The sequence below is a fragment of the Pseudorasbora parva genome, chromosome 18 (assembly GCF_024679245.1).
Source record: "Pseudorasbora parva isolate DD20220531a chromosome 18, ASM2467924v1, whole genome shotgun sequence".
NCBI classification, from domain to species: domain Eukaryota; kingdom Metazoa; phylum Chordata; class Actinopteri; order Cypriniformes; family Gobionidae; genus Pseudorasbora; species Pseudorasbora parva.
The window spans coordinates 31788050-31802935 of NC_090189.1; the positions used below are offsets into that span (position 1 = coordinate 31788050).

General features: G+C 39.5%; 2 protein-coding genes across 3 annotated transcripts; both read right to left on the reverse strand.

Annotated features, from left to right (window-relative positions):
- Positions 1 to 4937: 4937 nt before the first annotated feature.
- On the reverse strand, positions 4938 to 9911 carry LOC137046110 (uncharacterized). Its single transcript, XM_067423180.1, has 6 exons — positions 9700 to 9911; positions 9501 to 9605; positions 8130 to 9363; positions 6907 to 7990; positions 6722 to 6794; positions 4938 to 6615 (listed from the first exon to the last, which is right to left on the reverse strand). Exons 3-6 carry the CDS (start codon positions 9125 to 9127, stop codon positions 5558 to 5560), a joined length of 3213 nt encoding a protein of 1070 aa, XP_067279281.1. The 5' UTR covers positions 9128 to 9363; positions 9501 to 9605; positions 9700 to 9911; the 3' UTR covers positions 4938 to 5557.
- A 171-nt stretch (positions 9912 to 10082) lies between these two features.
- On the reverse strand, positions 10083 to 14578 carry LOC137046712 (uncharacterized). 2 transcript variants are annotated; one of them, XM_067424064.1, is made up of 5 exons: positions 14445 to 14578; positions 12348 to 13041; positions 12174 to 12245; positions 11734 to 11805; positions 10083 to 10616 (listed from the first exon to the last, which is right to left on the reverse strand). In XM_067424064.1, exons 2-5 carry the CDS (start codon positions 13030 to 13032, stop codon positions 10561 to 10563), a joined length of 885 nt encoding a protein of 294 aa, XP_067280165.1. In that variant the 5' UTR covers positions 13033 to 13041; positions 14445 to 14578; the 3' UTR covers positions 10083 to 10560. The 2 variants fall into 2 exon arrangements, with proteins under 2 accessions (XP_067280165.1, XP_067280167.1); XM_067424066.1 differs by having other exon boundaries at positions 10085 to 10616; positions 11743 to 11805.
- Positions 14579 to 14886: the final 308 nt, after the last annotated feature.

Below are 14886 nucleotides of genomic sequence, written 5' to 3' on the forward strand. Positions count from 1 at the left end.
AAGTGTGCAGTGTTTTTTTCAAATGTTCATCAGAACAATGGTTTGAGGAAACAGCAAACCATTGAAACAATTGAACTTGAAACTATAGTTAGCTAACAATGCTTTTGGGTATGAGTGAATTAGTGTATGAGAAGAAAAACAGAAGTGATGAAAGCCAGCTAACAACGAACGACAAGAGCAGAGCCATTTGCAACTTATCAGTCATTTTGTAAATCCATCTGTGGTGATTAAATTGGCGTAAGCGGCAAACAAGCACCGCTTTGTTCACGGTTTGTATATCTGCGGTCGTAGCGTTTTTGGTTTTCTTTTTTGAATGACAAATACAGACCATACTGCCACCTGCTGGTATGGAGAGTTATTTCATCTCACACAGGCGCAGAACATAAATGATGGTTGGAAATTAGCTGTATTCTGTGTAGTGCTGTGTTCAAATGTAAATGATGCAGGTGACACAACAGTCTGCTTTTGCTGCCTCTAGTTATTTGATCTCTGAGCCTTTAACACGCTTCATATTCTCTATTTTTATTTTGCTTGCATCCACTCCTCTTGCATTTATTAACTTATCTATTGCCATTATTCATGCATTAATGTTTTTTTTTATCAATGCTTTTTGGAAGCGTACCCTTAATCGGTTGTAGCTTAGCGAACCAGTTCATGAGATGAAAAATGGAATAAAAGCAAGCCAGCAACAAATTTAAAGACCAGAGCCATTTGCATTTTATCACGCATATTCAAAGAAATTATTTTATAAATCCGTCTGTGTGGTGATTTAAATTGGTGTTAAAATGGCAAACAAGCACTGCTATGTTTATGGTTTATATCTGCAGTTGTAGATCTTCTCAAGATGCAAGAGACACAGACGGCATGAGGCTAGAACAGTCGGCTTTTGTTGACTATTTCTTTGATGTCGGTTTGGAGTGTCTGCGCCTTTAACACTGTTAATTTTCCCTACTTTTTGTTGTTGCCTGCATCGCCTCCTCTTCCATTAGCTTATCTCTTGTCTTTATTCATGCATTAATGCTGTTTTTTTCCTCTCTAAAGGCAAATTCCTTGCGCAGGCATGTCAACATACAGCCCATAAGAGGCTTATCAAATAATGAATAGAAATTGATGGATTATCAAATAATGAATGCTGGGTTTTTACAACATTTAACAGTGATTTCTTAGAATAAAACACTGTTTTTGAAGAGGAGGATGACTGACAATGGTATTGTGTTATCTCTGGTGAACTTTTAATATGGCTTCTTAATCAGAAATGCACAGACTAAGCACACAAAACCGCATAATTTTATATTTATGCAACAGCAAAACAAAACAAAAAATATTACATTAAATAAAATGTTATAACTTTGCAATAAATGTTGTGATCCTAAGTGGAAATATATTATTATGTACTGTGGACAGTTTAGTTACTCTAATTTAGTTTCTCTATACCGATCAGGCATAACATTATGTCATAATATTCTGTTGGCCCCGCTTTTGCTACCTCCAGTAGAGGTAGCAAAAGTTGATTAGAATTATCTAATCAAACAATCACATGGCAGTTGTTTCAATGCGTTAGGGGTGTGGTCCTGGTCAAGACAATCTCCTGAACTCTAAACTGAATGTCCGAATGGGAAGGAAAGGTGATTTAAGTTATTTTGAGCGTGGCATGGTTGTTGGTGCCAGACGGGCCGGTCTGAGTATTTCACAGTCTGCTCAGTTGCTGGGATTATCACACAAAACCATTTCTAGGATATACAAAGAATGGTGTGAAAAGGGAAAACATCCAGTATGCACCTGTCCTATGGGTGAAAATGCCTTGTTGATGCTAGAGGTCAGAGGAGAATGGGCCGACAGATTCAAGCTGATAGAAGAGCAACTTTGACTGAAATAACCACATGTTACAACTGAGGTATGCAGCAAAGCATTTGTGAAGCCACAACATGCACAACCTTGAGGCCTAATATACTGTATATGTTTCTACCTGCTAAAAAATACTGGGTTGTTTCAACCTAAATTCAGGTCAAAAATGGACAACCTCAGCCACTGGGTTACATTTTTAATTACATTTTTAATCCAATGCTTGGGTTTGACTAGCCTGCCTCCGGCCTCCTTCATACTTCATACCGCCCTCCTTCATACAGCTCAATTTTCTGGAATTGCGGTCAAATTTTAACTGGTCCAATAAGCGGACAGAGGGAGTGGCTGAGAATGATGACATTTATTTTGTGCGCTAGTTTGAGATGAGATACGTCATGACCAAAATGTTAGCGATTGGTTATGGCAGATCCAGAGTGGCTCTGGGCCGATCCAATAGTTTTAAACTTCAACAGAATACCCGCCTTCTTTGAAGTTAACGTTTGTCAAAGGAGAGTATCCAGACTCACTGTGCAAATGAAATGTACAAGAGTCTGGTAGGACCAGGCTTGGGTTTGTCCATATTTGACCCCAAATTTTGCTTAAAACAACCCAGCAGTGTATAAGGCAAGAAGGATTTGGGTATGGTGACCATATAACAGTTTTTCTTGTCTATAAGGAGGACACGAAGGAAGGAGTTTCCTTCCTCACATCAAGGACAGAAAAGGTGCCAGGGCAGATCTTTTCAAAAGCTCTCGTTATCCAACCAGTGCAGCAGCCAGCCAGACAGCGACTTGAGCTCTGCAAGGCATCAAACCGAGCAATAAGCTCTTCTGTCGTCTGCTGTGGATTTCCACTTTTATCCTTGCCTTTCATCCACTTTTCCCTCGTTCTGTCCCTCATTCCTGAATGATGATGCCTGTGCTGCTGTTTCTACAGAGAAACACTGATGGTGTGGCCCCTGCGAGGCTCTCGGCAGGGCTCTGACAGGTAACTCCCCTGGCGATCTTTTGCCCCAGCCGGCTGCTATTAATCCTTCATTCCCGCTTGTAAACGTCTCATATGGAAGCTGTTAGCACCCCTGATGGGGGCGGTGGAGGGAACTGTGAGAGATATTGTTTTTAATTGCACTTCCTCATTGTTTCAAATGAAAATTCTGTCATTAGTGGCCATGTACACTCTAAAAACTAATTCAGAGGACCTTTAGTCATTACTTAAATATATATATTTTTGTGAAATAAAAAATCAAGTTCTGAGAAACTATTAGACTTTTTAATTGTAATTGTTATTTTATTGAGTTGGGATGACACACAAATTATGCCTATTGATGAAATATACTATCATGACTTGTCAGAGTTTAACATTTTCAGTTAATCAAGAAACAATTTAATTTTAAGTTCTGTTAATGTAAAAAACAATTTGATGACGTGCAAACAGCTAGCCCACAGTTTCCGCGCGCAAGGCCATGCAACGAGACGAGTGAAGCATGTGGTGAATGGTAAGTAGTTTTATGCTTAATTACACATATTCGCATTCGCTCAGGATTCAGTTGGTGACAGCCTTCAGTGGTCGGCAACTGGCGGCCCGCGGGCCAAAAGTGGCCCGCCAGCGATAATATCTGTCCCGCGGCGCGCCCGCATCTGCCGAATCTGGCAGATGGTTTTGATAGCGGCTGGTTCTGAAATATATCTGTCAGTGTAACGGAGGCGAGTTAATGAGAACTGTGCAGGTAAACTCCCGTTATGTCAAGAGTCGATCACTTCGTCTAGTGGCCAGTGGAAAGTTACACAGCATTTTAGTCTCATCGTTAGAGCATCAGCCCGCGGAGGCCAGTCGCGCGTAGGTGTAGAGCGCTGCTAGCCAATAGAAAGCGAGGAAAATCCAGAGAGGCGGGCCAAAAATAGTGCATAAAATTGGAGGTTCGAATCCCGCCTCGACCACAAATAACATTACATGTATTTAAAGTTACTGTTCATATAGATTCGCGTAGCGTATGATAAACATACATAATCAAGTATTGAACAGTTATTATTCTTGTGTAAGGTCTGCATAAGTTTTAGTTACTAACATCTATAATAGTTCAGGTGTTGTCGTTAATATTTTAATAATTAAAATATGATTAATTAAAATGAAGACACCCTACAAAATATTTCACACACTTCACACAATAAATATATTTTGTGTGAAGTGTGAACAAAATTTATACTATAGTATATATAGTATATACATTTTATACATTATTTAAAAATTGCTAAAGAATGCACAACTGATATGTAGTTTAAATTAAATTTACTAAGTGCATTACTATAATTGTTTCTATAGTGTAATATTAACAATTATAGTAACATTATTTATAGTCTAATTGTTTTTAAGATAGATACAAAAATAAGAAGCTATAACAGATGTCTTTGTGTACGATGTGTATCATTATTTGAAAATATAAAACTATTTAAAATGATTAATATACAAATATGGAGTTGTGTTATAGTAGTATATTTTTTTATTATGTGATTGTTTTTACATTTCTTTTTAATGTCCCTAAAATATCGTAAATCATATTAAACTAAGATTTACAAATATAAGTCATTTCCTAAGAGTTTTCTCTAAGGTGTCCAAAATTACATAGCCATTGGTAATTAATGTTTCACATATTTAAATATTTATATTTAAAATGAAAACACCACACAACATTCTTTTTATATATATTTAGTTTATTATATATTAATACTAGGATAATAGAGGATAAATATATATCACAGCATATTAAACAGACATTGTCAACATTTAGAACGAGTAAAATGAATTGCTAAAAGAGAACGTGAATTGAACATTTTTTTCTATAATAAAAATATAATAATAAACATGTTATAGCAAGTACTGAAAATATTGCAAATATCAGAATGTTTAAAACACAAGCAAGATCAAACAAATATTTACAAATGTATCTTTTTACACAAGATAAATAAGTTTAACATTCAAAAGAACAAAGCAAAATGTATGCATTCTACCACAACATTATGTAAATATTAATTGCACTATGTAGATAATGTGGGAAAAAAGACAATTGTATTGAATAAAAAAATAAATGAACACTGGGAATATCTTAACATAACCAAAATAAATAATCAGTCTATGAAATCAAGTTACAGTTTAAACTGAACAAAGGTCTATGGAAGAATAAAAAAGAAACCACTTAGGCTACTTTTCAGTTGAACACAGATGATCCTACTGCCCATGTGCGTGTATACAGTACAGTTATAAATATGATTGTACCAAAAGTAATAAACTAATAAAATTTAAGAACAGTATAACAACATGCTTAATAAATATTATATGCAAACATTTCTTACAGGTGAGATACAAAGTATTTACAATTTCAAAAGATTAAAAGTAGTGCTTTCAATCATCTAAATAATCTGAGTTTTGAAAATGTTTTGAAACAATTGTAAACACATTTTCATTGATAAATAAACAAAAATGGCAAATGAATCAGTAAAAGTTAAGCAGAATTTTTTACATTTTACAATCCTTCAATCCTGGACCAACATGGCATTCTAAAATAAAAGAAAGAAGAAACCCCAGAAAGACAATAAGGCAAGAACAAACCAGTGGTTTCAGCATGTAACAGACATCCATAACAAACAAGATACACAGTTATATTTTTATAATACAACAATTACAATATGTACATATTCAAAGCCAGGAAACATGAGGGCAGTCACTTTCCCTTTTCTGCTGCCCATCTCTTCCTTTCAGCCTCATAAAAAGAAGACTGACAGAACTCTCCCCAAGTCATCTCGTGAGGCATCCCTTCTGTCCGATATAGGGAAAACACTTTGGCAGGACAATAGACATATTTCCCTGCCACACCAGGGAACCCAGTATGTGTGTGTGGACTCTCTGGACCTTGTTTGAGTGGCTTGTGACAGAACCTACAGAGGCGACCAGTGGGGTGCTGCTCCAAGGCCTTTCTCTTTCCCCGCTCCTCCATTACCTGTCTTGCCTCTGCAGAACGCTGCTTTACGGCCTCTAGCTCTCGGTTAAAAAAAGGCAATTCAGCAAAGTCAGCAAATGGCATTCGAGGATTGGTGAGGCCTTCCGCTGCATACAGCTGGTATACCTTTGTCGAGCAGTAAAAGTACTTCACGGTCCCAGACTGATAGAAGAAATGAATGGAGGAGCCATCACCAAGGTAACGTGACTTTGGCTGCCCACAAGCAAGACAGTTCCGTGTCCTCTTTGTGGCAGGCTGCTGTTGCAGTTGCTTTTGCTGCTGCTTCTCCACAAGCTCTTTCACCATTTCTTCAATCTCACCCTTAGTTAGCGGGGACTCCTGGGGCTTATTACTGGGTGGGTTCACTGGGGCAGGTTGGAGGGTTAACACTGGAACACTTACAGTTTCACTGCCTTCTGTAAGGTGATGCCACAGCTGCTGGGTTTCCAGGAGTTTCTCTGGACTGGTGTTCAGGGATGAACTTGTGTTTGTCATCTTGGCCAGGTGTTTCACATAACGGGAGATATGCTGTTTTGTGGTGGGGTGTAAAAGGCTATTGGGATCCCTGGAGGCAGCCTGCACAAGGGCAGCATACTCTGCATCCACCTGGATGAGGAGGTCTTTCTGCCCGTGGTACTTTACCAGAAGGCCATCAATGCAATCCCTCATGGGCTGTGTCCACCGAACATGGTCCAGGACAAAAAGTAGACCGCCTGCCTTGATGGAACCTGTGCGAGCAGCACGTGGAGAGGGAGTAAAGGGCAGTGGTGGTGTTATCTCATCTAAAGGAGAGTGGAAAATAAATCATGTTTACGTTTATCTCTCAAATAGCCGTAGTATTCATATAAATAAGGAATAATAAAGGGATGAGGATGGGAGTTAAATTACCTTTTACATTGGTGGGCTGTCCAGGCTGGATCATTGTTTTTGAGCCAAGAGGAGCCACACCAAAGATGTCATCCTGGAGCATAGGGTAATTAATTTTGGATAAAATCAGTGATTACATAGTTACATTTTGTGTTTTAGTGAGTGAGATTGACAGTGAAATTCCTATATACAACAGTCAAGTTTACCTGAGCAAAGTGTTCCTCCCTGACCTCCTCGGGTGGGTCATCAGGTGGGAAACTCTCACTGAGTGCAGACAGCTCTGAGGACTGACGCTCTCCCTCCCCTGCAACATGTACCTTTTGGGACTTGTGCTTGTCCCAGTCCAGGGGTACAGGACGACAACCAGGCTCCAGATACTGCAGTCCAAACCTTTCTCTGGTGTCTGTCTGTGAGACAAGTAAAGCAGGGTACTTGGCTTGACCCGTCACCACGTCTGAAAGCTTGTTTAGTTCCATGATCAGCACTGGATCAAAAACTGCAGGCAGCTTCACTTCAGGCTGCTTCAGGTCCACAAGGCGCTGGAAATTCCAACGAGCCACTCCAATCATGCCCTGCGCCTGGAAAAGTTCTGTGGATACCTGAGTGCCGGTGACCCATCTTGCCTGATGGAAATGGAACCCCTCCTGCTGAGAGGTGCCTCTCACAGGGATCCAAACCGGTACAGCTGCTGCCTCTCCCTTCACATGGTTCAGCTGGACCGTTCCACCATGCCTATAGAGGATCCCCTCTGCAACCTCTGGGTCACTCAGGCAGCCTCTGAGGATGTGGACTCTCTGAATCCTCCACACCTTCAACATTGATGGTTTGAACAGTGGCACACCATCAGGATCACATTCTAAAAAAAATCTTTGCAGAACGCTCTCCACTCTCTCCAGCAGCTCTGTGGGGTGTGGGACCCTGGTGCGGCAGTGCTCCCTGATGTGCTGCTTTGTTGGATTTGCAGGCACTATCCCACAGAAGACATACGCCTGCTTCAGTCTCTGTAGGTCCGTCTGGTCCACAACACTGAAAGCTGCTGACAGAAACTTACAGAAAGCACTGTGCAGTGGATGGTGCTCTGACACACACTCTCTGGAGAATCGCCGCATGCAGTGGAACAAGTCCAGCTTGATGTTGATGTCGCTGTTGTATTCTGCGCGGGAGGAACAGGTGTTGATTATATGCCCAGAGGTTGCCACAGTCACTATAGCCTCAGTGGTCGACCAAGAATCCCAAAGGAGGTGCTCCTGTGGCTCAGGGTTTGGGATCCTGAAGGCAGCACAGCAATCTCTGTTTTAAACACAAAGAGAAGTATATTTAAAATATTAAACATTAAAATACATATGATACATGTATTTGTTATACTATATTGTGTTTATGTTACACATATAATATAGGTGGGAAGTAAAATGTGATGGCTGGTTCTTACCTGTCAACCCACTGGTAGTTGGCTTTTGGCAGTCCAGCAAAAATGTAGCGACGAGACAGCCCCTCATACATTGGCTGCAGGGATTTGTCACTTTCAGACTGCAGCATCACCCAGGACAAGATCATCCAGTTTTCATTCATGACGGCATAGGATGACATAGTACCTGATGCAAGCACAACCTTCCGGGCCAGCTTGCGGGTATGGTCAGCCCTTAATACTTGTCCAAACGTGCCTTGGAGGAGCAGATTGAGTGTGCTCTCTTGCCTATGGTACTCCTGAATGAGGCAGTCAACCAAGTAGTGGGGTGAGACTGTTACTCCGCACCAGCCGACCACATCACTATACCCACCAAATGGAGCAGGAGTGTTTGTTGCTCTTAGTGCTCCTGTGATGGTCTGCTGACCATAAAGTCCACTGTCTCCATCCAGCACATTTTTAACAGTGGACAGGTAAGCCAGGTGTGCACGCTCATACCTGAGGTGGAGAGCCTCATTCAACTGATTAGCCATATCGTTGGGAGACTTTGCTGTGCGCCGCAACTCATCCATCACAGTCTTACATATGGCCTTCTTGTGGGTTAGAAAAGCTGGCAAAATGTTGCAGAAACGACTTGGCAGCATGTCCATCCATTGGGGTTTGTCTGCAAACCAGTACTTTTTACAAACTTTACAGCTGAGCCGAGAGGCAAGTATGTAGTATTGGCTGTTCGTACCAATAATGACACGGGGTCGTCCAACACCTGACGAGACAACGTGGGGATTCGGACAGCCGTACAGGCATGGCAGAGTGTAGTTGTTGCGGACTCTTTCCATAATGCTGTGCTCTGGTTTCCAAATGAAGAATGGATGAAGTTGAAAGTATTTTGGTGATGGGAGCTCATAGATAGCATCAATAAGCTCAGGCTGAGGTGGGTAACGCCACAAGGAGATCATGTTCATTGGATGTCTCACCGGTCTAGATCCTGGCCACAGTCCCAAGTCTTCCATTTCAGTTTTCATCCAGATTCTCTGCTGGTGAGAGCAGTGCCATCGGCTCACATCCTGGTCATAGCTTGGCAATGGTGGAACAGCATGCTTCTCCTCCAACTTAGTAGGGTACCCAGCAGAGGCTGCAGGCAGTGCTGTGGGAGGAGTAGAGGCACCAGGGAGTCCAGAGAAAGCCTCGCCAACAGCTGAAGGGGAACGTGAGGGAGGAGTAGAGGCTGTAGACTGTGCAGAGGTAACTGGGAGGAGGGCTACAGGACGACAAGGATGACATTAGTCATAGATGAGCATTACATTTGTTAAATATGTAAAATCTGTTTTAAATTTGATAAAATTATGTTACAAGTAAAAGTTATACAAGTAAAATTATGTTACATTAAGTCCTTACATTGACAGAACACGGTTTCTTGCCCTGGTCTCAAAGGTACTGTGGTCTTGATTGTAGATAACCCCAGTTTAAGCAACTCTGAAGGTACTGGCAAAGGAACCCTCACTGGAGTGAAGGGAATTGGGGAAAAAACATAACTCTGATCAGAAACAGGCATATCCTTACAGCAGTCGACATGTGTACACGTCCATGTACCAACCTGGCCGTGGAGAGGCAGTTGCACTATATTCTTTAGTCCGGTCTGGTTTTGTTGGTGTTGCTGGTGGTTTACGCCTCCCTAACACAGAAAAATGTAATTTAATTCTAATACCCTGTAGTTCTGTCCCTTAGTAAATGTGTTAATAAGTAGTAATGCAAATACATGCAAACCCATAGAACACTTGACTTCAGTACTATTTTTAGGGGAGAGCGGGGCACAACCTAACGCTTTATGACTGTCTCAGTTTGTGTAAATCCACTTGGGGTTCAGAGTATTAACTGAGATGAAAAATGAATTTAATTAAGACATTTACTTTTGCTATAGTTAAATAAATGTTCAGTGAAATCTTCCAAAGATTTTTTTTAAATTTTGGTGCTTTTCTCTAAATAATGTTGATATGGCAACTAGTAAATACACTAAGTTTCGTCATCCTGGCATGTGTGGAAAGTGTTAAAACGTATGTGTTACAACTAACCCAGCGTTAGGTTGTGCCCTGCGCTCTACTAATATTAGGGGTGTGGTATGTTAGTGGGTCTACATTGCATGAGTAGTCTACAACTTCATGTATCAAATGGGATGCGCCATTCTAGTCCAAATTAAAAATATATTTGTACTTTTGCTGTACTTCTGCATTTTGGACATGTGTTTCTTTTACTCTGTAGAACATGTACATACCAAACCTTTAAGTATAGCATGCAAAACAAGAACTCTGTACTTACCCTCAACGATGAGATACAAATGCCTTCAATGTTAGTAGAACAATTGAACACAAGAATTAGAACAGGCCTGAACGTGGCCTAACCAACAAACAGCAAAAAATAAATGTAGAATAGATAATCCTGATTCATGTCAGAATTATCCTTAGTATGCAGCAGGAATAAGACCTTTGACCACTGGGACTCCAACAATGTCTGAACCTAAAAGCACAGTGAAGATAATTTAACTTTCAAGCATTAATAACATAAACAGAAAAAATTACATATGTACACCTTTACTGTTAGTTTTTTAAGGCTTGTTTTGTCAAAACACTATACACACCTCACACAATCAACACACACAAGTAGCAGAACACCTCAGTTCTTTTGCAAAATGAAACAATAATTTAACGAAACCCAATTTTGACACTGTATGGTTCATACATTCTGATTCTGTTTGATTCATTTACACACTGCTGTTCTCAATCTTAAGCACTTGTAAAATTTACTTTTCTAATGATATAATCTGGGTTTGATATTTTTCAGAGATATTGTTTGAGTAAAGTATATGAATATATTGACCAAACAGTACACACAAGACCAGTACTGTCTATTGATGAAACAATTTATCTCTACCCCTCTCATACCCCTCTCTACCCCTCTCATACCCCTCTCATACCCCTCTCTACCCCTTTCATACCCCTCTCTACCCCTTTCATACCCCTCTCTACCCCTTTCATACCCCTCTCTACCCCTCTCATACCCCTCTCTACCCCTCTCTACCCCTCTCATACCCCTCTCTACCCCTCTCATACCCCTCTCTACCCCTCTCATACCCCTCTCTACCCCTTTCATACCCCTCTCTACCCCTTTCATACCCCTCTCATACCCCTCTCTACCCCTTTCATACCCCTCTCTACCCCTTTCATACCCCTCTCTACCCCTTTCATACCCCTCTCTACCCCTCTCATACCCCTTTCATACCCCTCTCATACCCCTCTCTACCCCTTTCATACCCCTCTCTACCCCTCTCATACCCCTCTCTACCCCTTTCATACCCCTCTCTACCCCTCTCATACCCCTCTCTACCCCTCTCATACCCCTCTCTACCTCTCTCATACCCCTCTCATACCCCTCTCATATTGTAAACTGGAATGCACAGCACAGAAACAATGTAACATCCCAAACATTTACCATCTTGAATAATGCTGGATAAAAATGCAATTATGTTTCATGGGAAAAAATCCAGTTTGATAGAGGGCTGAAGTGTGTGTGTGTGTGTGTGTGTGTGTGTGTGTGTGTGTGTGTGTGTGTGTGTAAGCATATATGTGGTTCTCACTCAGTTGACCTGGAAGTTTCGATGAATATGTGGGTAGCATCATCCTTCCGGATTCTTCACCTTCCTCCATGTCTATTAAAAAAGAACAAATCAAAGATTATTCAGTGAAAAGTGACTGAGCATTAAGCTATTTTACACCAATACCCTGAGTTTACATTCAAACGGGTGTACATTTAAAAAAAAAATACATTTAGAAAAAAATTGATAAAGCAACCATTATAAATACCATGTGTGTGTGTGCGCGCTTGTTTGTGTGATTTATGGGGACACAAATTTGTATAATGACATGGGTATTACATTGGTATAAAAACATAAAAGTGGTTTATGAGGACATTTCATATGTGCGCGTATATCAAATAGCTTTAAAAACATACTAAACAATGTTTTATTAAAAATGTAAAAATGCAGAATGTGTTTGTGTGTGTGAGTGATTTTCTTACTCAATTGGCCTTGGATTTTGGATGGGGATATAGAAAGCATCATTCTCTCCAATTCTTCATCATCCTCCATTTCTGTGAAACAAAGCAAAAAAGCAAAAAAGCAAATCATATGTCATCCCACATTTACATATTTCAGTTTTGACCTAATATATACTCAACTGTACTGTAACAAACCTGGAGGATGAGAGGCAGATGCTGCAAGTTCCACTGAAACACTCTGAAGCTTGGTCTTTTTCTGAGTGAGGTACTGCTGCAGCCGATACATTTTGCTGCCTGGAACACACCGTTTCTGGAGGATGAATGCAGCATATCCATCTGCTCTGCTCTCCCAAACCTCCCTCCAAGTCCTGTCTGCATTAACCCCAAAGCCAACCACGTTATCATCTTCATTCCTCACAGGTGGTGCCACTGATCTTCCAGCTAAATACTTTTTGAGGTCCTCGATTTCCTGGAAGCTTCTACTGAACTCAAGGAATGAAAGTAGGCTCTCCTTCTTGGGACCCTCCGGTTTAAACTGTCCGGCTCTCTCCTCCTCCTCAACCGTCTTAGTCAGGAATAGTGTATAGCCTACATCATTCTCTAGCAGCCACCGGAATGACTTGCCTTTGTACTTTCCAAACTGAAGCACAAACTCTCCCATCACCTCCTGTCTGTCTGACACATCTCCTCCTCTCATGAAGACAACAGAGCGGGCATTCTCCTTGACCTTGTCTTCCCTTTGAGGGGCTGATTTGTCCTGGAGATTGGGGTTGTCTTTGATCCTCTTGGCTTCATCTGAGGGATCTTGTCTCAGATATCCAGTTGGTCCTTTCCTGAAGCACACTTTGATCTTGCCTGGGAAGATCACTTTCGACTTCATCTTGCTGTGCTGTACACAAAGAGCTGATTAGTGTTTATTCGTCTGTTGCATTAACACACCGTATTAATTAATACACTTCTATTCTGAATACATTATTAAGAATTATTTCTTAATAAATAAAACAACATTTAAATGTACCAGTTTATTCTAAAAACAAATTAATAAATGAAAATAAATCTATTTATTTTGTAAAATTCTTTGTGTTTAGTTATTTCTTAATAAAATGTTATTCATTTATTATACCATTAAATTGCACACACATATTTTTGTAATTAAAATGCAATATATGTGTGAGTTATATTTATTACATTCAAATTTTTAAAAATACAATACCCGTCAAGTTAGAAAATAGTAAGATTATTTGAAAATACATTTTTACAGTAGTCTCTTCTGTTCACCAAGGATAAAATAGAACATACAATACAAAAATACAAAACATTTACAATTTAAAATAACTTTTTCTATTTTAATATATTTTAAAAGGCAATTTATTACTGTGATGCAAAGCTGAATCTATCATCGTCACATGATCCTTCACAAATCCTTCTGATATGTATTATTATCAGTGTTGAAAACAGTTGTGTAAAAAATAAATCTGATTATTTAATCAATAGAATTTTTAAAAGAACAGCTTTTATTGAAATATAAAGCTTTTGAAACATTATAAATGCTGTCACTTGATCAGCATCCTTGCTGAATAAACGTATTAATGTATTTAAGTTCTTACAAAAGCTTTATTTCAGATAAATACTGTTCTTTTGAACTTTCTATTCATAAAAGAATCCTAAAAAAATGTTTTACACAACTGCTTTCAACAGTGATAATAATCATAAATGTTTCTTGATTAAATCATCTGAGAATGATTAGTGAAGGATCATGTGACACTGACTGGAGTAATCATGATAAATTCAGCTTTGATCGCAGGAATAAATACAAAATGTATATATATTAAAATATAAAAGTCATTTTATATTTCAAAAATGTTTTTTTTTTTTGTGGTATTTTCATAACATAAATGATGTGTAGAAGAGACTTCTTTAAACACATAAAACATTTTACATTCTCAAACTTTTGGCTGGTAAAATAACAGTGTAACTTATATGTTAACCGTGCAGTATGAGGTGACGTTAGCACTAGTTACTACGTTAGATCATAACGTTACCGCACTGTAAATTAAAATACTTTTATATACATAAAATCAATGAAAAAACAATCCCATTTGCAAACAAACATACTCTAATACAATAACAGGTGTATGTTCGTCGAGGAGTTTAGTTTACTATTTTCTAACGGGACAAACCATTCAACACAATTAACATAGGCTAACGTTACAGTTAACGTTAAACATAATACGATAATATACATGCAAATTAATGGCAGAAATATATAAGTAATAAAGTACATGTAGTCACCTGAGGTAAAATCTGTCTGAATGTAGCTTAGGCAGTATTTGGTGGACAAAACAAGTTTGCTGACGGTAAATAAATATCTCTCCGATCGTAAAACGGGTCTCCCCTCCTCCACTGCGAATGATTGACAGATGACAAGATGACACTGCGCTTCTTTTAAATTCCGCGCCACGGAAACGGCGAAACAGCGCCATGAAATCTACCTGCGGTCAAATATATATTGCATCCGTAGTGTTAAGCACTACCATAGAGAATGAATGGGAAAAGTTAAGGGAAGTTAAGCTTAACCATTTTCGGCTCCGTGCAGAAAAGACCCGAGTTCGAGCCCCGCTCAGAGCGGGCAGTTCGAATTTATATCAACATTCAATCAATTTTGTCTTTAGTGATTTTGCCTTTTTTTAAAAATACAGCAACGTTTCAGCAGTAATGTTTTATTTTAGGATAA

Bases quoted from the DNA above. Each gene is read 5' to 3' on its own strand.
- LOC137046110 (XM_067423180.1), bottom strand. From the start codon at position 9,127: ATGAAAACTGAAATGGAAGACTTGGGACTGTGGCCAGGATCTAGACCG. The intron at 7,991-8,129 runs GTAAGAACCAGC...TGTTTAAAACAG, and splicing joins AACTACCAGTGGGTTGACAG to AGATTGCTGTGCTGCCTTCA. The intron at 6,616-6,721 runs GTAATTTAACTC...ACTCTCCTTTAG, and splicing joins ACAGCCCACCAATGTAAAAG to ATGAGATAACACCACCACTG.
- LOC137046712 (XM_067424064.1), bottom strand. From the start codon at position 13,032: ATGAAGTCGAAAGTGATCTTCCCAGGCAAGATCAAAGTGTGCTTCAGG. The intron at 12,246-12,347 runs GTTTGTTACAGT...TTTGTTTCACAG, and splicing joins ATCTGCCTCTCATCCTCCAG to AAATGGAGGATGATGAAGAA. The intron at 10,617-11,733 runs GTGAGAACCACA...CTGTGCTTTTAG, and splicing joins GAAACTTCCAGGTCAACTGA to GTTCAGACATTGTTGGAGTC.